The sequence below is a fragment of the Calliopsis andreniformis genome, chromosome 9 (genome assembly GCF_051401765.1).
Source record: "Calliopsis andreniformis isolate RMS-2024a chromosome 9, iyCalAndr_principal, whole genome shotgun sequence".
NCBI classification, from domain to species: domain Eukaryota; kingdom Metazoa; phylum Arthropoda; class Insecta; order Hymenoptera; family Andrenidae; genus Calliopsis; species Calliopsis andreniformis.
Window position 1 is genome coordinate 20,530,191 of NC_135070.1, and position 27,490 is coordinate 20,557,680.

At 41.6% G+C, this 27,490-nt stretch overlaps 2 protein-coding genes across 3 annotated transcripts in view; one reads left to right on the top strand and one right to left on the bottom strand.

Moving 5' to 3' along the window:
- Positions 1-9,853, top strand: part of Atos (atos homolog atossa) — a 29,226-nt gene extending 19,373 nt beyond the window's left edge. Inside the window, exons 2-9 of one of the 2 annotated variants that reach the window (XM_076385066.1) lie at positions 3,637-3,851; positions 4,017-4,237; positions 4,400-4,622; positions 5,153-5,318; positions 5,710-8,206; positions 8,274-8,595; positions 9,032-9,231; positions 9,669-9,853. In XM_076385066.1, the coding sequence (XP_076241181.1) occupies positions 3,639-3,851; positions 4,017-4,237; positions 4,400-4,622; positions 5,153-5,318; positions 5,710-8,206; positions 8,274-8,595; positions 9,032-9,231; positions 9,669-9,837 (4,011 nt within the window). In that variant the 5' untranslated portion in view covers positions 3,637-3,638 and the 3' untranslated portion in view covers positions 9,838-9,853. Of the gene's footprint in view, positions 1-3,636; positions 3,852-4,016; positions 4,238-4,399; positions 4,623-5,067; positions 5,319-5,709; positions 8,207-8,273; positions 8,596-9,031; positions 9,232-9,668 lie in introns of those variants that run through there. The other variant, XM_076385067.1, reaches the window with a different exon arrangement.
- Positions 9,854-13,050: 3,197 nt separating this feature from the next.
- On the bottom strand, positions 13,051-27,490 carry Pdk (pyruvate dehydrogenase kinase). The gene is made up of 8 exons (XM_076385071.1): positions 27,351-27,490; positions 17,572-17,779; positions 17,231-17,415; positions 16,972-17,136; positions 16,589-16,764; positions 15,964-16,188; positions 15,612-15,829; positions 13,051-15,440 (listed from the first exon to the last, which is right to left on the bottom strand). Exons 1-7 carry the CDS (start codon positions 27,451-27,453, stop codon positions 15,647-15,649), a joined length of 1,245 nt encoding a protein of 414 aa, XP_076241186.1. The 5' UTR covers positions 27,454-27,490; the 3' UTR covers positions 13,051-15,440; positions 15,612-15,646.

Genomic DNA, 27,490 nt, shown 5'->3' on the forward strand with positions numbered 1-27,490 from the left:
AGGGAAAAGATATCGTCACCGTTAATGAAATTACTGGGCAACCCTGGAAGCCGTGTAATTCTGTTAACGCATTTACATGTGCGTTTCAACCGTAAATTTCACGCTTCGTTGTCTCGCGTATGGAGAAGTTAATGCGCACTCCGCGTTTCACGTGCACTTCGCCCTGCCGTCTTGCGCCGAGGCATTCGATCAGCCGGAAACCATTCGCACAGCTTGGTTGGAGGGTTTGCCACCGTTTAGACCTGCTCTGTTTATTAAACATTCTTCTAAACACCACCGATTGCTGACAAGTAACTTGCTCGATAATGAAACGCACATCGAAACGCAATACGATAAAGGAGGAAAAGCCTCTTTATTTATCGCCATCTGCAGAACCTACGCGCAAAAGTTGGCAGTGTCTTCTTTTGTCCCAGTGACTCTCACACGATAAACATTATCGTCTCGAGGCAAAGCGTCGATCCTCCTTTCTGTTTTGCCACGCGCAGATGGCCACGGAGCACTTACTAGATAGCCGCTCGAGCGATTCCGTCTGGTAATAACCGACGCTCGAATCCTGATAATTGATAGTCGTTTAGTGACTAATTCTGGCTATCTGTTTGTTGGCCGACTGCCTCACAGAATCTTCCACAACTCGAGACACGCTCTCAGGGGCGAAGTTTACGTTTTCCGCCAGCGGAGGATTTTGCAACGTGCTCGTTGCCATTGTGTTTCCAAAAGGCTCGCTCTTGTACGCTTCCTTCTCGACTTTCTCTCCTTACCTATTGTTAACGAGCGTATCGTTGTCCAGAGAGTTCCCAGTCCCACAATTGATTGCCTTCTCCGAAGAAGTTTCAAGGGAGAGGGGAAGTTTATTGGGAATGCATCAAGGTCGGTGCACTTAAGAGCGATCTCTCGCGATGCTCGACTGAAAGTGGTAAAATCGCTGCGATTCAGGACATCAAGTCCACTGGAATAATCCTCCGTAACTTGTTTACTCCGTGCTGGATAACACTGGCGCCAACAAGCCGCTGTTTTCTCAGCTGGACCAGTGTTCATGCCGCGGTGCACCAGAAACGCACCGCTCTCTGAACCTCCCGCGACGTCGCCACATGCATTCGCCCCTTCTTATTCTTGCGGCGATCTTGGTCCCACGAGACACGTCCCTCTTATCTTCCAATTGAGTGCTCTCTACTTCTGTAAGATCAAATTCCAAAGCTTTTCATTTATCCCACCTCCGATCCCCTCGAAGTCATGTCTGCATTAAGGGTTTCCCTTCGTTGCATTTTCTTAGCGGAAACTGTTTCACTATTGGCATCTGTATAGTGGGTTCGAGGCAACCGATTCGATGGAAAACTCCGACAGTCTCGGAGACTAACGAGATTTAAGTAACGGATTATCGGCTACTGAGAGCTATCGTACGATACGATTAGAAGCAGTATTAGACACTTCTCTGTCCCTAGATCACCTTACAATAGCCATGTCATTGAAGACGACAAATATTTGTCGTAGGAGGATCAGGTTCCAAGTACGGCGACTCGCGGAATAATCCCAGAATACGGTGGTTTAATCGAGATGACTTAAGTTATTTAGTGTTTACTGGGAGAAGCAATCTTAAAGTTAAAGTCCCTCTTAATCCTGGCTGTCGAAGGACTTCATCGAGGGCTGAAGTTTTTGCGCATGACACGCGAGTACGATCACCCTCGTGCGGAGCCCCACAAGCTCTCCCTTGCACACAGACCCCCGACCCCGACACATACGAAACGCGCGTTTGCCGGGAGCTTATGCTGCGCAGTTCTTTATTCAAATTCCTCATCGCGCCGCGCGACGACGACCCCCGCTCTCCGTGACTTTTCGCTTCGTTGCGACGAAAAGTCGTCTAATCGTGTGTCGAGGCTGACTTTCCCAGTCTGAGTGCCGTCTAATCGTCTACGTCTCCGTCCTCGAGGAGTTCGCGTGCATCGTCGCCAAATTGAGGTTTTTCAAATTTTCGTCGAGTGGATGCTTCTCTCTCGAGTGCATCTTAAGCGATCGCTGTTTCGTTGTCGAATAATTTTGACTCCCTGCGTGGTAAAATTGAGGAAATCGTCGATTAGACAGTGCTCTTGGTTCGGTGAATATTTTTAAGGCTACGTAGATATTCTTTAAACTCCGATACGAAATTGGAGCAGCTGTGTTTGAGTCGGTTTCAATTCAAGGATCTGTTTTTGCTGTTCCTCGTTCACTGCACGATCTTTTCAACCAAACCTCTTCGAGAAGTCTTACCTCGACTTATCCTCTCTGAGAAACATAGTGTTCAAAGTTGCTTTGATTTCGCAAATCTAAATGGAGGTTTCTGTGCTCTGTTGATCAAATTGCTAAAGCTTTGAAGTTTCAAGAAGTCGAGGGTTGCAAAAATTTCTTTGCTCCGGTGAGTAGGCAAAAATAGCTCTCTTGTCATCTCTGAAATTCTGTTCAAAGCGGAGATTTGTTTTCTCTTTTATTCAAGAGGAACACGTCAGAAATTGTTAATCGACGCCAGTTGAATTTCACCAGAATCCGAGTTACATTTCCCGAGGAATTTTGACAGTTTTCGTTAGGGCGTGATCTACAGGCTGATACGCTCAGAGGAAAGCGGCGATGAGGCCAATCCGGTTGGTCGCTTTCGCCGCATATGGCGGCGGTGGGCAAAGTTATAAATAATGCCCATCGCCATCCTGTGTACTCGCCTTTACATAATGACCGGCAGAAGACGAACATCGAATTCTTGGATCGAATGTCAGGTGAAAACAAACGAGAAAACCGTATGAAAGCAGTGGGTCCCTTGAAAACACGTACGGCCGATATCTCGATGCCGTACAAGTGCGATTTTTGACTGCCTGATTTACATGCCTGTCTTCATGATTCAGCAACAGTTTTTATTGCCTTCACCGAGCAATATTTTTAGAAGGATTCTTAGTCAACAAGATCAAGTGAACACAGCGTAGGAAATTGATAATTTCAGTAAAAGTTACAGTTCACTTCGCTAGATTCGTACACTGATCATTATCCATCGAATCTCTCCTAATTAGTTCGAAAGATTCCAAGTGACACACTCTACCCGACACGTTCAATAAGGCGAGTGCAGGCAGTTAAACGATGAATCATTGAAAGGCCTGAGCGTATGTACAATGAACGTGAACTGTTTCATTCATCTTGGCTGGCAAAGAAATGGGAGAAGCATGGCGATGCGTGGCAATTTCCGCTGAAAATACGGTCAGCTCGGAGAGCAAAGTTCGCCTGGCACAATAAGTAGGTACCTGCGGCATGAGTCGTCGTGCGTTCGAGATCGGCGATAGCGGAGGTCGTGTACGAATCGTTCCAGTTTTCATTCCCGCGAGACCAGGCTTCGAAAATGTCGGCGATCCTGTTACAGTGCGTTGGAGATTGCTTCCACAGAAGGAGAATACGCCCAGGTTCGTGCTCGCGCCGCTTTCTGACCAGCAAGCTTTGCTTCTAACCAACTTTTTGCCTTTTAGATCCCGCGATCTTTGCGCCAATGAGATCTCAAATCCTTGACGTTCGAAGGATACAAGATCCTTCCAACGTTCATGATACAACTTTCGTTGAATAGGAAAATTGAAGCCGTTGGTAGAAGTGGTTTGTTGGGGAAATTAACCGTATCGTGATTTTCTGTTGCAGGTATGCACTGCCTAGGTGCAGTGACAGGAGGCATTCCCAGCCCAGATGGGGCTGACGGTCGGGGTGGCATTCTCAGCGTGTTCCGAGCCCTTGGAGTCCTTGTGTGCGAAGGGAGGATTCAGGGCCCTCCACGTGGATACAAAGAGGGCCCACATTGCGCTACGCTTATGCAGACGACTCCTAATGACCACGTTTGCGAGGAAGATAATTACCTGGTAAAATAACTGTCCTTGTAACCTCTTTGAAAACTGTCCAAAAATCGGGGGAAATGTCATCTAGGCCAGCTTTTATGCATTCCTTAACGACCGCTTAGCGTCCCTTCCAGAGATTGAGAAACTACTTAGCAGACTAAAGTATCTTTTCTAATGCTATTTGTCCAGTGCGATCGATATCTTGTACTCATCCGGGAGATCGCGGACCGTACCGTGGTTGGTTCGTTCCTCTGCGTCGAGGTAGTGTTGTGCAGCGACTGTCCGTGCGGTTTGGCTAAAGCTACCACCAAGAACCCGATCTGCACTGTGCCGTCCTTATCAATCTCACCATGGCAACACGCGTCGGAGATGCTGCTGGAGTACTGGTGTATCTGCGTCGTTCCCAGCAAGTGAGTGCTTATTCATCCCCCCCCAAGGGAATTGATTTTTCCATAAAGACGAGGTCTTTTTATGTCGTCTCGTATCAACCGAAGAATTATTCAGTAGTACAAAAAGATTCGACGAGACATTCGTGGCGTTCTATAACGAGTCGAATGAATGACTATCCCCAGGAGTCCGGAGACGATGAACTTCTACGGACTGTATCAAGCGGTGCGTTCTCGGCTTCACTTCAGCCAGGTCGCTGCTTGGTGGTCCAGAAGCAACGGCGCCGAGCCAAGTTATATCGCGACGAGGGTGGTACCGTATAACGAGGAAAATCTGAGGAAGTTCCGGGAAACCCCTGTGGAGCATACCTTCCCTCTGGCTGGGAACAGTGATGGAAATTCGATGAAGGTAGGAGACCCGCCACGATCCATTACCTTCGTAGTCATTTCGACCCACCCTTCACCTACTCAAGCATATGCATCATATGGGTGACGGAAGACAAAATTTGAAGCCAACCTTTCGATTAATGCGCATGTTTTGTCAATGTTTCTTTAGAGAGCATCGTTATATTGAAATTGTACTTTGCTGTATTCGAGACAAAGTATGTACCAAAGTGTGTTCAGATTGGCGGAAATAGATGCGCGCCAAATCGATCCTGCGACCCTAGCAAGCCGACAGCTCGCGGTGAACGCTCGAAATGACACGTTTGACTCGCGGCAAAGCCGAGGTCAATGTTCCTCGAACCGTCTATGCAATTCCGCATGGTGGTTCCCGTCCACGTACGCGGACCTACCTTCCACGGTTCTATTCTGGTGGTTGAGGACACTAACGTATGCCTACTTTTAACCAGCAGATGACTCACCGGCTTCCCAATCTCGTTCGAGAGTACCATCACTGCATTTAATGGAGCTGAAGAGGATTTCTCGTGTAAATTTTAGGTCACCGTGTGGGCACTGCCAAGGATGGAAGAGGTGCCGGTTCTCACCTGCCCGCTGCACCCGATCAAAGAGAAGGACGAGGAGGGTGTCGCGAGGGCTTTGACACCCACCAAGGCTATCCCCGTCCCTACTGGCTCGCAAAACCCCGAAGGCCTCGTTTTACCTGGTAATGAAGAAACTTTTAGTCGATGATTGTGATATTTCGACATTCGAGTATCACCTTCACAATCGATTTCTCTTTCCTTTGCATTCTACTCTCATCGATCTACTATTGTTCACTCACATTCGATATCCACTGATCTCTCATCTTTCTCTGACATGCTTAGCATTTAGCAATCTTTCCTTTCCTCTTTTTTATATCCACACACTCGAGCCACTAGCTCGTCATAAATCTTCTAATACTGTGAATCACACGGAGGAAATTATGTTTGACGTTCTCTCTCTTCTATTGATGTTTCAAGTTCGTTGATAAATTAGCGAAGCTGATGCTCGAAGAATATCTTACCAAAGAGTCACGACCGAACATGTCGCGAAACAAATCTGCTTTTCTGGAATAGTTTTGGTGGACGACAGACTGCAGACACCTTGCAACAAGCCTGGCAAGCACCATTGTCGTTGCGAGGAGGAGGACGCTTCGCCGCCGTCGCCGTCGATTCCGCGGCCAAACGGCGAGAGGAAACGGCGCCGATCGCTTCCCTGTGGCCCTGCCGAGGCGACTTCCTGCGTGACGGTTCAACCGATGCCTCTGCCCTCGGTGCAAGAGGCAACGTCGCGAGAGTCGAAGGACAGCCAGAGCTCGAGCTACCCGAAGTGCTCCTCCGAGATCTCGAACAACCGTGGCGTCAAGGCTGTTCTCGTCCAGCCGGGCAAGTTGGAGGACAACGGCGTCAGAAGTCGCAACAATCTGAATTCCGATAATTTGGAGCGCTGCTTCAAGACGCAGTTGAGCATCGACGAACGCGAAGGGAACTTGGAGAAGCGGTACAAGAGGACCATCGAGGACCCCGAGCCCGCGCAGCTGAAGCCGTCCGGCAACTGTAAAGAAAAGCAATGCAACTTGGAGAAAGACATGCAAGGTGGCAGCAAGAAGATGAAGGAGACGGAGAGCAAGTCTACGGAGAAGAATGGACTGTTCGAGAACCTGATACCGTTCAATTCCTCGCTACCTTGGTCTTTCGTGGAGTCCTGGAACAACAGTAGCGCCAACAGTAAGTGTGCGTTTCAAAGCTTACGAGGGAATAGAGAAAGTTACTTCAACGACACCGAGAGAACTTGTAAACCGCCAATCGCGAAGGAGTCGAGCCTCGTAATAAATCCCTTTAGGCAACCCAGTCCCTTTCACGAATCAAATCCAGGACCTTCGACGAATAATCGGTGGTTGAAGCATGACACCTTCAACTCCGCTTGTATGGTACATCAGAGCTGTACGAAACCGTTGAACAAATTATCAAGTACTGAGAATGTGTCTCCTGGACAAGAAGCGTTGGAGGCAGGAATGGATAGTGCTACGAACAATAAGGGAAGACCTGGGAAAGATTTGAGTCAGTTGATGTCGAAACTTTCCTTCCCCGATGACAAGGACAAGTCGAAGGAGGAAGGAGGATTCTTGGATTGGTTCAGTAAGGTTCCTGGACGAGTCCTAGGCGTTGCTCCAAGCACTGGCTACGTGGATAACAAGGTTAAAGCTACGAACTTGAAGAGTCAAGATCAGCACGGAAATGAAGTCAGGTTTAAGAACTGCAATTTGGAGCTGAGTCAGCGAGAGTTCGACGAGGTTTTGGCTGTGCTCAGGGCTAGGACACCATCAGGTCGTAAAAGGACGAACTTGAAGACCTTGAAGAGACGGGACCGATCGGAAAAGTCAGCCGACGATGCGACAGAGAAGACGACTGTTGGGAAGTACATGAACTTGGACAACAGCGAGTATGCGACGAACAACATCGTGAATCGCGCGAAGTCTTGCGAAGGTTGCAGTCACAAACTGTGTAGGAAGAACGATCAACAAGCTCTGGAGAAGTCTAATTACAGTGAGATCTATGGCAATAAAAATATTTATAGTCCCACACAGAAGCGGGAGAAATTAGACATCGCTGGGTCCCACGAGAATCTGCAAGCGATTAAATGCAATAATTCTGAGAAGGGAATGAACGACCCTGTGGACTGTTTGCAGAACGTTTCGAACAAAGCGGACATACTATTGGGAGCAATTTTACGAACCAGTAAAGAAAGACGGAACCGGCCAGAAGTTACCAGCGGGACCAAACCTAGGTCCGCGACAGTAACCTTCAGCGAAACGGATGATCCCTGTGCGAAAGTGCACCAGGAGCATAGAACTCTATCGCTGCATGACGAAAAATCCTTGCCTATGGTTTTGAATAAAAGATTCAATCGTCTCAAGCAACTGTTCAAAAAGGAGCAAGAAAAGAAGAGTTCGACGACGGAGGACGGTTCCCAGGATGTGATCCAGCAATTCGTTCAACGTTCGTTCTTGTACAACAACGTTCAGCCAAGCTTGCACGATCCGAAGAACCTGAGGGACAGCAAGGTGAAGAGACGGATAGACTTCTCGAACTTAAGTGAGGAGAAAGAGAGGACGTGCACTGATCCGGAGTTTAGTATAAATGGCGCACATCAAAACTCAAGAACCTATAGTACAAATTTCAAGGAGGACAAAAGCGATAATGCCAAATCGCCCAAATGGCAGAACAGACTTCATAGTACAAACGAGGAGGGTGGTAAAGCCGAACACGAAGAGGAACACGACGACGACGACGAAGCTGTTTCAAAGTTGCGAAAGGATCCTGTATCCACCAAGCCTCGAAGTAATGGCCACGTCAAGGACATCGCGATCCCAGAAGAGGATGAGACACAGGACAGGACGGTCCCAACAGCCATTGAACAGGAGAGATTTCGACGGTCCTTGGAGAACGCGGCTTCGATGGTGTTCCACAGCAGGACCGGTCTGCCATTAACTTCTAGCCCCGCACCATTGAGAAGAGGCAGCTGTTGCTTCGATTACGATAGCAGCTTAAATTCTGTCTCCTCCAAAAGAAGGTACGACGTATCGAGGAGTTGAACTTAGTAGAGGTTGAGTCCATGCTTACGAGCTTCTCTATTTTAGTGCTTTATTCGAATTGAATACACCGCCAAGTCCTGGAGCGGTGTCCTTAGAGGAAACCGATAGGGAGACCGAAACTGCTGGGGAGGGCGAGGAGACACCGAAAAGGCGTTCAACGTCGCGCAGCAGGCCACAGAGCCATGCACTTTTAGGCAGCTTCGAGGAATCAGCTTTAAATGGCAGACTTGAACCCGTGTCGACGGTTCATGGTTTCACGGCAGAACTTGGTGCCAGCGGTTCCTTCTGTCCGAAACATCGAAAGCTTCCTGTCACCGTGTTTTTCTACACGCTCGGTGACAATGATAAAGTTTCCACGCCCTATCTCGTATGTATTCCGCTTCATTTATTCTTTTAGCATTTTATCTCTTCTTTTTTCTTCTTTTTTTTTTTTAATACAATATGCTCGGTTTATGCGTGTATACATAATGATTCGTTCAGAAATTGGCTACCTTTCTCGTTTTCGTTTGCAGAGGTGTCCAGTTATAGTCGCACTTTTAAGAATTAAAAATTTTAAACTGAAAATTTAAAAATTTAAAAATTTGAAAATTAAAAATTTTTGAAAATTTGAAAATTTAAAAATTTTTGAAAATTTGAAAATTTGAAAATTTAAAAATTTGAAAAATTGAAAATTTGAAGATTTGACTTCTTGCCACCTCTGCGTCACGTATCGAAAGAAAAGATTTTTTGCACACTGAATAAACTTATCTAAACTGTACAAAAGGGGACACTGATTTGAACGATTCTTATTACTTTTTACATAGGCACATATTAATTTGGGCAAAAAGGGCTACCAAGTACCAAGAAGCGGTACTATTCAAGTAACGCTTCTGAATCCTTTGGGTACAGTCGTTAAGATGTTCGTAGTATTATACGATCTTTCTGATATGCCACCACGATCTCATACTTTTTTACGTCAGAGAACACTGCGGGACAAAACGCTACGCTACCTCGTTCATCTTAGGTGCGTACATTTCTCTTTGTTCAATTTACAAACTTTAAAATTTTATGTACTAGTGCGAGGACAGACGCTCTTCCTCGTTGGTTAAAGTTTTGAAGCTTTCACGACCAGTGTTCCTCCTTCAAGTCGAGGTTTTCGAATATGGTTTCGTTCGCAAAGTAATTCCAACACTTCTGCTACTGGAAAACTTTAAATTATCATCTTAATTCTGTATCGGTTTCATACTCGAAAGCTACGACTGGAAACTCCTTCTTTCCTAACAACTTTTGCTGCCTTGTTTCATTCGTTTTCCACTTTTATCTATTTTTTTTATCTAACTCGTGAATTGCGCGAGCTTTATTAATCTCTCCCTTGATTCCTGTGAAGATCCGAATGTCATTCCCGCATGTGGACGATCGTTATACGTGTTCAGGCCATTAAAATCTACTCTTATATTTCAGATTTATGTCTGGCAAGTCCGGCCGGATTTACTTGCACACGGACATTCGTATGATTATTTGTCGCAAATCTGACGTGGACACAGCGTCGGATTTCGGTTCAGAGCCGCCAAAAGAACTACGAAGCTACATCCACGGCCCCACTAATCCGAAATTTTCGCCAAGGTGCTGAGCCACGTGGCTCTTTCCATGGAGTTGTTGCCAGTCCCTCCGTTCACCTAGTCCCCTTTACGTAGAAGTATAATTGGGACGAGTTGTTCGAGGGAATTGTTCGGAAAAAGAGTGGTTTTTATCGTAAGAACTCGATGAGGGTTCTACAGCTACGATTTTGGAGGAAAAGGAACTGGAACCGATAAGAGGGTGAAATGGAGATTGAGTAGATTTGATGGAAGCGAGTCTTTCGAACCATCGCTTCCTCACAGACGCTATTCGCCATGAGAAAGAAACGTTAACTGATATGGTATAAGAGAAGCAGTCCACGAAGGTTTTTGGATTTCGTAAAGGAAACGTTCCTTAATTCAGAGATGGTTGTGGAAAGAATTGGATCAGAAACCTCTGTGGAAATGGCCTTTCCGACAAAAGGAAGGATAGTTGTGGAAAATGAGGATTTAGGTGGATTCTTAACGTTTGATAAATCTACTCTCTGCAAAGAGAACACTGGGTATCCTTAATGAATGTATTTTGGGGAAGATGCGATAGAGGTTACAGAAGGATCCGAAGACCCGAGAGGGTGGGTGGATATTTTGGAAGGAAGATTAAGCTGAAAGGACCTGTTTTCTTGAGAGAGATTTTTGTGAAGAAATACGAGAAAGGCGTACTAAGGGGAACATTTACAAAGCTGTTTCGTGTAAGAATTGTTTGTCTTGCTGTTTGGTTCTTTCTTTTTCATGTTTGTTTGTTTGCTGTATCAGTGATTTTATTTATAATACGAAAGAGAGTACTGCGTTAAGAGAAGGTCAGTGGAAATTTTTTTAATAATTTAATTGCTTTGGAAGAAAATTTCTTTTTTCTTTTTATTTTTTGTTAAATTAATTTCATTCGCTCGAAACAATTCCGAACGGATACGCAATGTCCTCGTTTTGATGATCTGTGAATCATTTTTGTCTTTTAAATTTCGTGTGATCTAACGTGAACATTTTAAGCGCATTTTTCGATCGAAACGTTTATCTAGTTGCCCATCTCCACGGATTTAAACGCAAGCTAGACGATCTCCTTGGAAGGCCATTTTCTCGATATATTGTTGTAAATATAAGTCATGTGTAAAGTCGAATAAGAATTTTTTAAACGGGATGATACTGTCATGCGTGTTTGTAGCACCCTATGTTTAAAAAAGTGAAAAGAAGAAAAAAAGAAATAAGTGATAACGAGCATAGAAAACGTCAAGTATCGGGTCTCTCGTTGGCATTGAGAAGAACGATCATCCTCGAACTTATTGTACAAAAGAGAGAGAAAAAAAGAGAAAAATGTGATCTAGAGAATCGTTTAAAGCGTAATTTAAATAGATGCCATTTATCGATTCGTTAATATTTTCAGAAGAAAGCAAAAGACGATCAACAGACGTCGTTTATTTTATTAAAAAAAAAGTGAGAGAGAATAAAAAAGGAAAATCGAAGAACGCTTTCGCGTAAAACGTAATTTTTGCGATCAACGAGTGGCTAGATTACGCGACTTTTCCTCCTCGAAGTAAGGGAAAAAATAAAACAGAAAAAAATCATTGTTTACACGTATAAACAGAACACAATTTTGTGTCCGTAGCACTGTGATGAATATTTTGATAGACTATAAAGAGTAATTATTATAAAGTATCTATTTGAGTAGGGAATATGTCCTAGATTTAATCGATAATTGTACTAATGTTGTACGAGGAATGTAACCGAGCGTAATTACTAACCGTTGATAAAAAAAAAGAAGAATTACACATACTTTTCGCAGGACACACGCAAAGGGCGCTCATTATTGTCTCCGTACCGTACAGACAGTTCGTTTCCCTTATTTTTCTATGTGCGTGAGCGGGCGAACAGCCGGATTCGAATCGGATTTCGTGCAAAATAGCAGATTTAGAACATCTCACCTATCTCCGGGTTAGAGTGATACACCTTTCTGCGTATATTCTGGAAAAAGTCGCTCGAATTTCACCTGAACCGTGCACTTATATCGCTTCTAATTTATCGCCGACTTTCGGTACAGTTTCTGACTTGCAGTTGCAGTTCAAACCGAATGTTTCATGAGATTTCACATCTGGATGAAGTTTGAAGTTCAGGTGATTGTTCGAGGGCTCACTGTATTTGCTTCGAGTAAGACGAGAACCATACAATTATTAGTGGGACAGAAAATATGGAGACGTAGACATTACAGAGGCGCAATTTGCGATTTGTCTTTCCAATAACGAAAACGTTTACCAGGCATAACGAGTTGTTTAGATAGGCCAACAAGCACGTCATTGTGACCTGCGCCGATAATCTTTTTTGTCTGATCCACGCGAAATGTAGTCGAATCAAGTCGAATGAAATCATTTTTCCCGGGTCAAGACGAAATACGCGCGATCGATCTGCAGCGAAGGAAGTCGTTCGCAGACACAAGTTAAAACAGTTTCAGGAATTTTTGTAGCACATGTAATGTACGGCAAGGAAATGTAGAGTGTATAATCACTGCCATGCTGTATATACATTATAGCATAGGTAAACCGTTGAATAACGATTTAAGGGAATTTTAGCAATAGCTCCTCGCCTGATCGGGATCCCATTGACCAGAAGCAGGAAGCAAAAGCGGGATCCGTTGAAAAATTTCTAAACAGTGGAATCGCTTGCATTCAAATCTTGAACGTACCTTCTTTCGTTACATCTTCTCCTTCGTATCGTCATTTCAACGCGATTATCAATGGCGATCGAATTTCTCAAGAGTCTTTAACACCTTTCGTCGATTTTTTTCAATCGAATCTCGCCCAAAAATATGATTGGATTCACGTCAACATGTTTTTTCAAATTATTCGAATTATTAAGGATCGCTTACTAGCTTTCACTCTCCGTAATCGCGTGTAATTAATTTTCATACGACGAACGAAAGAAAATGAAACGAAAATACGTTGTGCAATTCACTAGTGTACCTTTGGAAAATCGTCGCACTGACGCGAAAGAAAACAAGATTGTATTTTTGGAATCTTACAATCGAGAAACACGACTTGTACACAAATTGTAGGACGCGCACTAAGAACTTTATTAATATTATTATTATTGTGATAAACTTTTATCGAAATAGAAGTTCACGATTGTCTGGAAATCGAGCGCCATTTTCTTGTTGATGAAAAAGGAGGACGAATTGATTCGACGGTGCCAAACATGAGGAAGGAAAAGGAAAGATTTTGAGGGGATACAACCACGCAAATGTGTCGCGTTTTATAACTTTTTATTTAATTTTTTTTATTTCAAAATTTTCGTTCGCGAGTTTTAGCCAAATTTTATCCGTAATTGCTTCCGGTTCCTCGCTTCGTGTCTCGGTACTTTTAATTCGTATTTTATCCGACAGCGTTTTAAGCAACCGAAAGAAAGGCTTATGTTTTATCGTTGTATCATACCACTGCTTTCGAACGTTTTAATTACAAATTGGCGAATCAGCTACAACCTGATTTGTAAATTACCTTCGATTGGCGGAACTCTCGAAGATACTCTGCGATCTATCGTTCGTTACTCCACCGACGGTGATTCAAGTTCCACCTGTCAGTGCTAAGTAGTTATTAGAACGTTCTCTGTTGAGTCACCTGAGCACAGTGATGAACGCCAGGCATGTACATAGAGGTAGCGTTAATTTTATAAACGAATAATTATTTGTTATCGCTAAGACGTAATTTTTATTATTTAGCGAGCGAAGCGTGCGGCAAGAGAGGGAGAAAAAAACATTTTTGTCGAGCGATTCACTTAATGATACGCATGGCCAAACGTAATAAAAGTACAGCAATGCATTACAAAAACCGCCAGCGTGTGTATGTGTGATTATTTGATGGAAACGCAAAGAGAACGAATTCCATCTCGATGCCTCTCGAACATGTTTTGCATGAAATTAGATTAAATGGTTTTATTTTAAGTCCCTTTCTTTCATTTACGCCTGTAAGCCTAATGAGAAGAGAGTTCTTATTTTATCTTGTAATCTGTTTATTAACAATGTTTTATAAGAGCTCGTTCGTGCTTTCGCACTCAAGTATCTCTATAGTCTGAATTAACAGCTAAAAATTATGATCTAGACGAATAGATTACTCTGATTTCGCTAAAAATATAAGATTATACATACACGGGAAACATACAGAATTCATTCGCAACTGCTTCGTGAAATCGTTTGTGAAAAGAAATCTTATACAGAATATTTGCTCGATACATTATTTTAGGAACAGTTTATGAGACTCTTTCTCTCTTTAGATTCGTTTTTTCCCTTCTTTACTAAAAGTAGACGCTTTTTTTTAAAGAAAGAAAATCTACATCGTAGAAAACGCGCGGAACTCGCAAATTATGCAAAATCGCTATGTCATTCACGTCCTCTCGACTATTCTAAAAATACAGAATTAAAAAATGATTCATCGTTCTAACGTACATACATGTTGCATTGATACAAGCAAAAATTCCAACTTTCTTACACTGAAATAGAAAATTGTTTTATCTGAAACAAGTGATGCGCATAGTTTCTATTTATGAAACGCAGTACAGTATGTGGCCCTCGATTTCTCGAGTTTTGATAAATGTATGTATGTACTTTAGAATAAAAACGACACGTCCAAACATTTCGATGTTTGTATGTTAAAGAATTCGTCCCGTACAAATCTTCGGCTTAGTCTTATAAAAGTCCATTGAAAATTCGGCTTCTTAAGAGTTTGTTTGCTTGTTCACAGTATATAAAATACTTTCCAGGGTTTGTAGTGGGGAGGACAAAAGAGATATTAAGTAATAATTTGTTCTCAGCTAGTCCTGCTTGACTCGCGTGTCGGTTTCTGAGCCCACGCGCGTAAGTAATCGTTAAATTATGATTTTTTTACATCGTTACGGCTAGTAGAACGCGAATTGCGCGCTATACATTCACAATTCGTCTAACTATTGAACTAAAATCGCGCATTTAAATCACAGTTCGCATTTTGTGGCATTCTTTTTTACAAAAATTCCGCAGAATGTTCGCTTTTCACAGCTTCTCGCTCTAAGTGCGATGAAATGTTTTACAGTTAATTACACGATTAAAATGCTGACTCGATAAACCCACAGCGTATCTATAAGTATCTATAAAAAAAGGAAAAGGATTTTCTCGGGCATCTAAATAAGTTTCGAATAATTTTCCTTCGTAAATGCTTTAAGTTGGGCTTACTAATCTAATAGCGAGTATGGATAATTGAAGTATAACGCAACGTGCTTAAGAAACTAAAAACAAAAGGAGTATAAAAAGTGAAATAGCAAAATTATTTGAATGTTTTTGACTTGATGAAGAAGATGAAGTAAAAGTATGATGAGACAATGCAAGATGAAGTTGAATTTCGTGATATGTAGTGTCCTAGCCAGGGCCACAACGATCATTTTCTCGTCTCAGCCGTTGCTGTCACTTTCACGAGTCATTTACCATTCTCGTGAAAAATGCGAACTCTATTATGAAGGTCTCGATCGCAGACCGCCTCTTATTTGCTTTACTCATTGTAACGCGGAAGTCGCTCAAATTCTGCGAGCCACGTATAACAACAAGTAGTTGTCCAGAAAGTTTTTCATCGAATATCAGTGCTCGTTATTGCAATACTTGTCTAACAAGAAAATACTGAAACAAATAGATAAGCTGTGTGTAGAACGATCAGAAACTTAGGCGCTCAGGTACAATTAGATTCGACCAAACATGGAATACAATTTCGAAGGCGCCTAGCTCTACAACTCTAGGAGTTCCTAGATTCTAAAAACAGCAAAGGATATTCTTTGGAGGCTTTATACTTACTTCATCTATCTTTGGTCCATAGAGATAGAATTTTGTTAGCAATAACTGGCTTCTATTCCTCTTTTGTGCCCTATCGTCTGACTCATACGAAGTTGCCTCGTAGCCATTCCGGTTACACAATGACTGCTCCAGTCTGTGTTAGATACTGGAGTTCGATAGAACTTGGACGAAGTTTTGTTGAAGATCGGCAATAATTCGTTCGCTTCGTTGGACAATGCCTGTCGAATGAAAGATGGATTTAAAGAAGAGTACTACTTCAATACGAAAATCTATCTGTTCAATCTAAACAACCCGCGGTAGATATCATTGTAACACTATACAACGTTACGCAACCATAAAGTGCAATTCTTGCCTTGAGATATACAATGGCATCCGTTCCATAGCCATCACAACTGTGGAGAACAAGATCACCATGGAAATATCTGGCGTACAATCGGGAAACCGGAAGACCGTAACCATAGCCAGCTAATGGGACAGAGTGTGGATCAGTCCTGTTTGGCCTAGGAGCAGTACTGTACATGTACTTGAATAAATGGTCCATCTGGGAACGAGGAATGCCACCGCCTCGATCGGACATCTGCAACAATTTCCCACGGAACTATTATTTCCGCGACAAGTAGAATTCGCGATAGTGCCTGCATCAGAGGAACGAAAGGGGTACCCCTATCTGTCCTCTTCGATAGCCCGAGTTATCGCGTCTAAACCAAATAGAAATTGACTCCTATGTTTCAACAACGTACAAAGCTGACGTGTATGGTTTATAAACGCACCGCACGTTAGATATCTGATGCATCGGTATTGGATATCAATACTGGCGAAACGATGGATTCAGTTTCCACGTGGACTCTTGATAATTGATAGGTCGACTATTCCTTATTTTTGTTCAGTGAATCGATAACGCGATTCTCTTCATTCAATAACTGACGAGACAATTTTAACGATCGTTCGCAAGACTTAGGATAATTTATGGTTGTTACCTTGACACATATGTCTTCTTTGCCACGCGAGACGATTACTTCTATGGGCGGATATTCCGACTCTGAACTATGGTGTTCCATGACCGCTCGCATGCTATTCTTGAACAGTTCAAACAGCATGTGGAACAAGTGGCTTGGAACGTAAACTATCCTAATCTCGCTACATCGTTCGAACTCTGGAAAGATAGAAATGGACAACAATGAAGCAACCACTTTTCATCTTTGTAATCCTGAAATCGGTCAACTATTATTCTGACTTGTTTGTGTGATTGAAAATTTGTTAATTTCATTGTACCACACATTCACTATACCTACTACAGAAAACTGTTTATATCATACTACTTACTAGCAATACTCTAGTACAATCAACTTTTCAAACTTGCCGTTATGTTGCTTGACTATCAATTCCGGGCTTGCCAGATAGTATTGATCGCACAATAACCGAGCTTTCTCGTACGCATCTTTCACGACACCTATAATATCACACGATGGATCTATGGATCCCACGTGTCTACTGTGCCCATTCAATTCACTGCCGAATAATAAAGCTGCAACAAAGGACATTGTCTCTTAGATATCAGTCGAATTAAACTTATGATAATCTTCAAATGATAAACAACGTTTTTTAAGGAGTCAACTTACTGTGTTGATTGATCAGCATCCGAATCGAAATTCGAGACATGAGGAACCTGTCCAAAAAGTACTGAATATTATTTTCTGTTTGAGCGTCGACATCGTGCGATTCTTTGAGCTCCAGAACACCTTGAGCTATCGTCTCGACGATGTCCTTGTGCCTGTTCCTGATTTTCACTAAAGTCTGACAGAATCTGTAAGAATAAAGAGGAAGTACCATTTAATTTCATTCAGGCGATGTGCTGTCGATAGAATGTAAAAGGACTGAAACATTGATTTTCTTTAAGTCGATAGACTCTTTGCAATAATGGGAAAACGATCAAGTGCTTGTTCCGAAGCTAAAGACTCACTTGTCTAAAGTGGTCTCGTTGACTTCAACCTTCTCGAACTGCAAGATATCCTCGAAGGAAGTGGCGTACAACTTATTAACTATACCCACACTAGGCATTTTCAGTAAATTCTCTGGCAGTAGGTGGATCTCCTTCATAATGTTGGCTAGACGAACTGGTAATTCCTTCCTTAAGAATATAAAAGACTTCCTCTCGCAAGCACTTAGTCCTGAAACATGTAACATATCCTGTGACTATACTCTACAAGTTTACTTTTATCTGAACACTTAATAAAACATGCGTTAATGAGCGAGTAATGAGCTTTGTTTGCTTGCGCAACGGAATACGAGCGATAACTCGCATTTTGTGTTCTCGTTCGAGGTAAACATATTTGCTATGGGAGATAGAGTACGTTGTAAAGACATGCTGCGATAATCGCAAGCGATCTTATCGCGATGGTTTAAAATTCCGTATATAAGGAGGGTCTCAGCGATGTTTTGACGCATCAGGAAGGTATTGAGCAATAGATTCTGCAAACAACTGTCTATGTTAGTTGCTTATGTGGTAATTTCAGCGGAGAAAATGAAGTAGAAAGAGACGTAACATGTTTCAGAAAAGGGAATTTATTTTTCTGACATTTGTACTGCGCGGCAGTGCGTGACAAGTAAATAGGTCACCCACACATCTGTTTTTGCTTCCCCACTACTCTTTTTAGAAAGCACGATCACAGTGGGCTTGGCTCTGGCTAGGCTGATACGGTTTTATCAATCCTCTCAGGACACATTTGCAGTGTTTATGTTAGCTCCGTATTGAGATTGTACGATCACTTTTGACTGTCGTGAATCATCTGTTATGAGAGTGAGTGACTCAATCAAACGATGGAGCACGCACATCGATCATTTTTCATTTGTTTACAAATGAAATGAATGCATTACGACACGTGTTGTCTATAGAAGCTCAGAGTATCGATACAATCGTTTGTTGTCAATAGACACATGTACTGACCTAGTTGCACTATCATCAGAGATATCGATGTAATTGAACAACTACTTTTTTATATGGATTCTGCGTGCAAGCTCATTAGTAGTTACGCTTATCGGTAATGACCATACGTGTATTGTCAAGGTAAACTTATTTCAGACATTCTTCTATTATTTAACTAATTGCTCAATTTCATATTACGAATAATTTGAACTCTAATCTAAGATTTTATATATTACAAACAATTTCCATTTAAATAGATGTCTATAAAAATGATCTAGTTTGTTGTAGATATAGAGTGCACTATCAACTGACGTAATCATAGGTGCTATAATAGTTAAGCTTATCTCAGCTACTGTATACTCGAGATTATTCCAATTCAATGAGAGACAAAGATCGAGAACTGAAATAATCCATTTCCTTAGCTTACTCGTTCACAGAACTGTGTATGTTCTCCGATTTTTGTCCTGCTGACCAATCTAAAAGCGTGCCTCATAAAACTTGACCATGTATTTACGTCACTGCCGTCAGCGTGTTTCCGTCGGACAATAGGTTGATCCCATCACTTAATTGGATTAAATTTACCTCGTGTTAACTTCACCCGACGATCTTCCGTGATCACGTGCGCACACACCGATAATTTTCCTTGATTGTGGTAATAGTGTGACGCGAGTGACGGAAGTGAGAAATTAAGAAGAAAATAAAGTAGATATCTAATTAATTGAGTTTGATTCCACTTGGAATTGTAAAAAAAATATTTACCGCAAAAAATAAGTAATATTTATTGAAAGTTTAATACGCTCGTGGGGGTGTTATTCCCATCACTACTAATTAGAATTGGGAGCCATAAACGGACGAAGAATCGACTCATAAAACCGTTCTCCTTCGAGCAAACCTTCCTCTCCTGTTTCGTATTCGGCGCGCGATCGTCCTCGTTTAACTTTGACTATCCCAGAGGACGAAGGAATTCTCGCGCATAGAATTTCCGCGACTCGAGTTTTCCATGCAACAAGATTGCATTCTTATACAGGTTGCACCGGTAAGCAGCTGAATCATTGCCAAGTGCAATCAGTCGCACGCGATAAATTGCTGTGAAATTGCACATTGACTTTATCCGCGCTCCGCAGGCTGAACTAGGGTGCAAGGTCTTTGCCTGAGAACGATTTTCTATGCGATCAAAGCCTCTATCGGGGATGTAATTCTTCCGCAGCTGTGCACCCCGTTATTAAATCTCTTTCTATTACCTCCTTATTCTCTCGCAAGTCTCTAACTTGTGAGTAAAACGTAAAATTAATATTATCCAAGTATTTACAATTAGTAGGGCTTGTAACAAATCGTGATATTTAGTAAGGATTGTTTTTTTACGAGCTCTTCATTTTTTTCAAACCTTTTCAAACTTTTCAAAACCCTTTTAATTTGATTATTCTCATCGTAATTATGTTCCGCGCCTTAAATTTTTAAATACGATAATTTCCTTTGTTTCAACGCAGTGCACTCGTGCTTCTGTTATCTGTTATTCTTAACGTCGTGTCGTATATCGTTGTTCATTAAAGAATGCCGCGATTATCGGCTTTACTATCCTCTCCCATATAATACTATTAAGACGCGTGAAGGTGGGGATGAAGAGATCTCTCGAAGAAAACATGCCAGTGAACATGAAAAGTAAACAGAGTTTCATTAAAAAGTAATCACCTAGAGTATTTTGCAATTTGTGTTTACCACATTGTTCCAGTCAAAACAGAAAATATAAAGTTTGCTTCGTGATAACGCAACATGGAGACTAGTAGCAGAATTAAGCTTGGTCACTGTCGGAACATTGTGAAATCAGGTTGACGAGCCGATAAGAAAAGAACACCTTGGGTAAACCATAAGATTGCGAACACGTGGCATCATTCGTTCACGGTCGCATGGAACGTGGGCGGACCTTTAAACTCTGACCGCGTGTATTTTCGCACGTAATCATCCAAATGCATTTCCGTCTGTCGCTAGAATAATATCTTAACCTGGATTTACGTTCCATGCGGTACATCTACTACAAGTGATAAATGTAGCAAATTGAGCATTTAGAATTTTCTTAGAATATTATACAATTGAGAAAGGAGGAAGATGAAACACAACTACATATTTAGAGATAAATAAGCTTCTTATGATTATCGATTGATTACATCGTGATGAAGGTTCCCCAAGTGGCAAATTAATAAGTAATTTCATGCTTAATGCAACAACGTGGTAACACATACAAGCTCTCCTTGTCCAATGAGTGAAATGTTAATTATTATCAAACCACAACTACCGTCGTGAGAAACCGCAATGAACGGACTCAGCGATGTAATACGCGAGACAAAAATATGACTATGTACTGTGTTTGTTCATCGCCCGTTGCGTATGAGATTACGGAAACAGTGATGTTACAGTCACAAGCGTGTGTCTGTACTTTTTGCTGCGAATTTGCTTTCCTTTGATAGGGGGAGGGCTTGACCTACATTCTCGCATTATCGAGAATCATTAGAGAATTGGAGACCAGACGACCAAGCTTCGAATTATATGGTGCGCAAAGCTTGATCTACTCGAGGGAGACTATTCGTGAGATTCTTGTCCTTTAATTAGAAGAAACTGAGTATAATTTTCAAGCATACTCGAAGATATTTAGAAAGAATTGAAATCGCTCGATTGCTGCGATTTCAATTACATGTGGAATCTTTGACACTATCTCGTGCACCTTGTAACTACAGATGAGAGGGTCGAGTGTCAAGAATTATAATGTATATAAAATGCATAGAAAAAAGATGGACTTTGCACGAGTAAAATCACGTTTATTGATACTTATGTAAATTTGTGTATACTCAGCTCGTACCAAGAACAGTGATTTAATGTAAAAATCAAGAAACATGAATGCAGGTTTCTTTTGTTAGACTTACGCAGTAGCTATGCTCAAAACAAGCAAAGTGTCGTGGAACATTTGTGAAAAATGGTTGGTTTTTACGTATAAAGCACTTAACTCAGGCTGTGGTCTCAGCGAAGTCAAATAAATCGCATACGGGTCGTCAGCAACAACATGACGCATCGATTACCATGTTTCAATACAGAACACAACATTTTCTGTTCTTTCTCGTTGTTCACTCGTGCGAAACTCTTCTCTCTAATTCTATTCAGAGAAAACGGAGCTTACGTGCGGTTATTGGACAATGAGCTGGCAGCCCAAATGAATAGTTCTTTGATCATTTCCTTTTCAAACTGCAAATTTTCCGAGCGCTCAATTCCTTTCAAATCCATACATGTATCCTTAGTACTTGTCAGAGGTTTGTCGAGGAACGAAAAATCGTAGTTTCCGATCGAGATATGTAGATAAACACAAGGCGTCCAGAATCCATGGAAAGAAGAATTGAGAATTCTTGTCAAATACAAATCTCGAAAACAGTCTGGTTTCTCAAATGCAACTTGAAAAGCAGCTGTTCAGCCACGTGACTGTTCCATTCAGCGGAACGATGTTTTTTTCCACGAAGAGATCGCATCTCGACAAATATAGCTTCCATGTAAAACTTGTTCTATTGTGGATAATTATCGAAATTACGTAAGGATGAGCTTAAATGGTGTTACGCCTGTCTTGGAACGCAATTATCACCGCCTGCCAGCTTTGCCAGCAAAGTCTTTATTTCAAATTTACGACGAAGAAGACACGGAGGTTTCGCGTATTTTTTCAGCAAGGAACTGCTAGAAGACGAAGTCAGGTGTCCTGGAAAATCGTTTTCCGATTGCAAGGTCGAGGATCAAATAATAAGGGTAAATATGCATGTGCAAGGAAGACTCGATCCTGCTGGAAATCTTGGACGAAATTGGAAAACATGATGGCTTTCCGGCGTCAAGAAAGCTAGAAAGATTGGAGGTGTTAAACAGCCTCAATATAAAAGCAAACGCGTCGCTTCTATATTCCGACCTTAACCACTGGAAATCAATTTTCTTCGGGGATCCAAGATCTCCAGCTTCCGCGCACAATCGACGTTCGATGGTTCGGTGGAGAATCCCTGAGAAATGCCTACGTGCTTGGCATCACGTGCTACTGAAACCTCCTTTTATCATCCTAAAAACAGGGGAATCACCGGTTGATATTCGGCCATGTAAAGTGATCATACCACTTTTCTTATCTAACAAAAATATGAAATTATGCAGACCAAAATCTCTATCTATAATGCAGAATGATGTTTTTAAAATAGGGGACTATGTGATTAGAATACTATATTTTTTAAAACGTCGTTATGAAAAAGCAAAAAAGAAAACCACGAAATTTATTTAGCGTAGAGTGGTGCGTTGTTACGAAATATTCCTCCAATGATCAGAGGGACTGGTTTCTGTCGCTGAAAGTTTACAATTTAGACAAGACACTTGCTGGCGATGTGCATACATATCATTAGGTTCGACCTCTCGTTGCTGTCTCTCAGTTATTTCCGTGAACGCATCGTGAATAATTAACGTTTCTCAGTAATCCGCAGTTAAACGTGATAAAAACGTGTCAAGAATACGTATCAGCGTTGTTGTTCTCTGACACGCGAAGATGTTCGATAGTGGTCAATGCTTCGTATGCACTATAGTCAATCAGTACGATAGATGTGCGATTCATTGCTTTTACATAATATTGAAAACTTTATTTTGCTATTATCATAAGCTGCAAATAGTACCTCTGCAATCATCTTTATAAATAATACATTCAACTTTAAGCGAGCGCGGTGCGCGGAAAAGTAATTTTTCTTTGTGACAGGAAGTGTATTAAAAAGTCATTTCTATCGAGCTTCAGAACGAAGAAGAAATTGTAGGAATCGAGGAACGAACTGCAGAACAAAGTTGGAAGAAAAAAGAGATTGGAAATGAAGTCACCGGATACAGAAGGTATTAACTCTTCAAGCTCGGAATTGCGTTCCTGTTGCTCTTTTACCGCAATTTCTATTTCAGATTCTTGGAAACTGTTCTGAATATTTTATTAAATTTTAAAAAGAGATAGGCACCGACTACTGGAGTTTTAAGCATATTTGGTGTATGGCAACACTTCAATGTAAAGGAGCTGATGGTCGAATACGAGGTTGATTGATTGATTGATTCAAGGGAGGACGAACGATACTTCTTCTTGGCTCAAACTTCATTGGCGTGATAACATAAAAACTTGGCCGACTTATGACCAGTCGTGATCACTTCCAGTCCGTAGAACATACTGGAAGCATTCTAACCGTGGTCTAACGACGTAGCGTCACTGCGTGTGGGTGTCATACCCAAGGGGTGTGATAACTTCGTACAGATCAACACTAGTCCTTTATACATATCTAATACTTCCCTCCAACAACAATTCTGCGTCAGTGAAGACATTTTCCCACTCAACTATACAGCTTCTTCACCTACAATTTTTAACTTAGAATTCTCGATTTATTACTGTTCACAATTTATCCAACAGAATATCACTATCGCTTGGAACTTCTTAATAAAATAAACATGTGATACTAGAATCAGAGAAACATTTTAGCAGATATTCTCTCGAATCGGAGGAAACAGTGACGTCAACCTTATCATTAGAAGGAAAACAACGATATGTCATCAATTTAGTTCACTGTACTGTCACGAGCACATCTATAATAAGTCAGCTCTTCGTTCCAGAACGATCGATAGACAGCTATAACATGCCAGGAAGCAGCTGTTTAGTTTTAAAGCTTTAATCTTAATATGCTACTGCAGACACATGCACCGAGCAGGCCAATGCACGCGCTGTCTCTGCATGCTGCATGCATAAGCACTGTCATTGAATCAGCTGTGTAGCAACCTTTAAACGTCATTATGCTTTAGAGCAATCCTTGAGGATCGGAATGTTATTGGATTATCTTAGAAAGTGAGACTTTAACGAACCACTTGTATGCGTGATCCTTAAATGAGCAGAAGCTACTCTCTAACGTTTCAACACATGCACTAGGGAATGGTGCTTTTGTGCAAATCTTCGATGTTTATCAATCTCCATTCGTATTCCTATATGCTTATTCTTTAACTTGAATTGGAAATTGGAAAATCAATAGTCATAAATGATTTGTAAAACGTGGCAATAATACCTACCAATGACAAACGAATTGCAATAATGATTTAGGGGCGAGATAAAAGAAGTGAAAGCAAAAGCAAATACACATATTTTCTTATCAAATATTGTTTATGCATTTGCCTATCACTAAAAATATATATTTCGAAACAACTACAAGATTATGCAGTTGAATGCAGTTAGAAACTTTCCATGTTATAGGTATAATCATTTCAAAAGGTTCTAGAATACACCCTAATTATTTTTAGCAGTGTAGCATATTCAGTTCAGGAACAAGAATGGCATAGAAGCTCCGCGTTGAAAGCATTGATTGTCTCTAGTCACCCTTTTGATCCAATGCACTTCATTGTTGATTCTAAGTGGATTAGTACACAGTATATCTACCGCTACTTCAATATCTGATCAAGTAATAGTCTCGAAAATACTTTGGATTTGTCAATGTTTTTCACGAAGAAAATTTGCTAAGAGCTAATAAGAGCTATAATGTTTCCGTCAAATTCGTCTTAATGGCGGCGCTTTTTCAAGCGTCAAAGTAAACGGAAGACGCCAAATTTCTCGGGCTTCGCGACAGATGGTGGGTGTTGGATTCTGGAATGGTCCGCTTACGTCACAGGCGCACGGGCACAGATTCAGGAGCGAATTTATCAAAGAAGTTCAATTTACAAGAGTTTAACACGCCTATATGTTGATCAAGTTGCGAGAATCCGCAGGGGAAGTGGCAGCAGTCCAGTCGTAATAACATCGTATTCGCGATTCTATTTTTGTGAAAGTCAACCGAAACCAATGACAGTGACCGAAATTAGGGAATGGTAGTCCGTTTCCGAACCGATTAACGCCGCCAACCTTGACCTCCTCAAGACCAACCTGCGCGAAGGTCGGTGCATGCTTTACGACTGGACTAGATTCAGTTTTGCGGACTTAGCGATACAGAATTCAGTCCAAGTTTGCTTCAAATCTGGAGAACCCTTAAATAATCGCTTCTACATCTTCTATTTCGACGATTGAGATAGACATCATAATTCTGTGAGACATATTTCAAGAACTATCTGTGTACCTGTTTTGTTAGTATCAAACTGTGGCAAACACACGGGTCTTCTAGTTTGCAAACATCAGCTGACGGATAAACGATCGTCGTTAATGTCAAAATATAGGTAACGGATCAAAGACAAAGCAGGATGTTATTGCTGAGCGTGCTTCGACTTATTTGCATGTTTATTCGCTACGTAATCACTTTGCAAAGAAACGCCGTGCTCTAGATAGGAAATAATAATAAACGCGAGTTTATTCGCATGAAAAATGCCTCGAACCTGACCTCGTAGCGAAAATCAAGCATCGATTCAGCGATACTAATTTTAACTATGTGAGATAGGAGTTTGTCGTCATGGATGGTAATCAAGTGAATGTCAAAATTGGTGGTGTCAACATAGTCTACCACCGCTAACATGAAGGCCAAATTTTATCTAAATAGCAGGAACTGTGGGCGGAGCTTCGATCATTTTTTCACGAGGAATGTTTGATATATTATTTAAATCGATGAACAATGGAGTTTGAAATCAAGATTCATTACGTTTGTCTGCGGTGTCTGACAGTTTGAAAACAGGGTCGACTTACAGACGAAACACATACGGTACTGTTGAGTAAGCAGAACACTCGTTATCCACGAATGATTTTTTTCCATGAACTTGTTACTTCAGCTGGCGCGACAGAGACTTTCATAATAAATCTATTCTATCCTATATTCTCTAGCTTAGCTGTTACGAATCTATCGGTTTAAAGGGTGCAGTGACATTCGAAGATCGATGAAAGAAAGAACAGGAGTAGTGACTCTATATTTCGCTGAACTTGCAACTGACAGTAAGCCTCTCAACGAACCACTTTTCATTCATTTATTTTTGCCAATAATTGACACGTTTTCTCGCGGAGATGCAATCGTTATTTGTTACTCAACTACTATATCCGTCAACTCTCAATTTCATTCATCAATCGTTCGTACTGAATTTGAATTAGAGAATGAACAAAGTTGCATGTAGTTCCGTAACATTGCGCGCAATCGAGTCTACTTGCTAAGTACGTCAATCATGGCCATTGTCGTCTACACGTATAGTGTCTAAGGAAAGCAAGGATTAAATTTCATGTTCCTCCGAGCTCAAAGAACTAAGTATAGCTTTTTCTTCGTGATCTTTTGGTGGGTAAGAAAAAGGCTCGATCGTGATCGGTGTCCGTTTTGTTTATACCTCTAGCACTGTTACATCATCCATGCATTTCTAATCGGGGATTTCGTTTCGAAGCACGGCGCGATTACCGCGTGACGTGACGACATTATCAATCGAGATCCATGCTCCGAAACAATCCTTAAATGAACGAGTGTGATCGTACTGAGGAAAAAGCGATGGGGTGCAGGAACGCCATCGGGGCTTTTCATTTGGCAATTGTTAACTACCGTGTAAATTGGACACGGTACGATGCCCTGGAATCATTACTATTGTTACCGAAGCGACCCTGAAAACGACAGTCTGCTCTTTCGAGGTCGTCTTTCGATCGATTCGCGTCCCCTTCGGGAGAATTGTGTGCACCATAAAAAATGCGAACGAGGTAAGAAAATTGGGGCTTTGGGTTCTCTTTTGGAAGATACCACATTTGCCAACGAGCTAGTTCTCTCCTTTCATTCCTTCTCTCTCTACTTCTCTACCCCTTTCTCTCTCTCTCTCGCTCTCTTTCGCTGTCTCTCTTTCTTTCACGCAAACTTTCGACTCACCGAAATCGATGAACTGTTTTATCGAAAGCGGCGAGGGGTTAAACTGCGAGTAAAAGTCCAGCATCTTGGTAATATTTCCGAAACACCTTTGCGTGAGTTTCATCTCGGCGTGCGTCGTAACACATGAACCTTAATTTAGT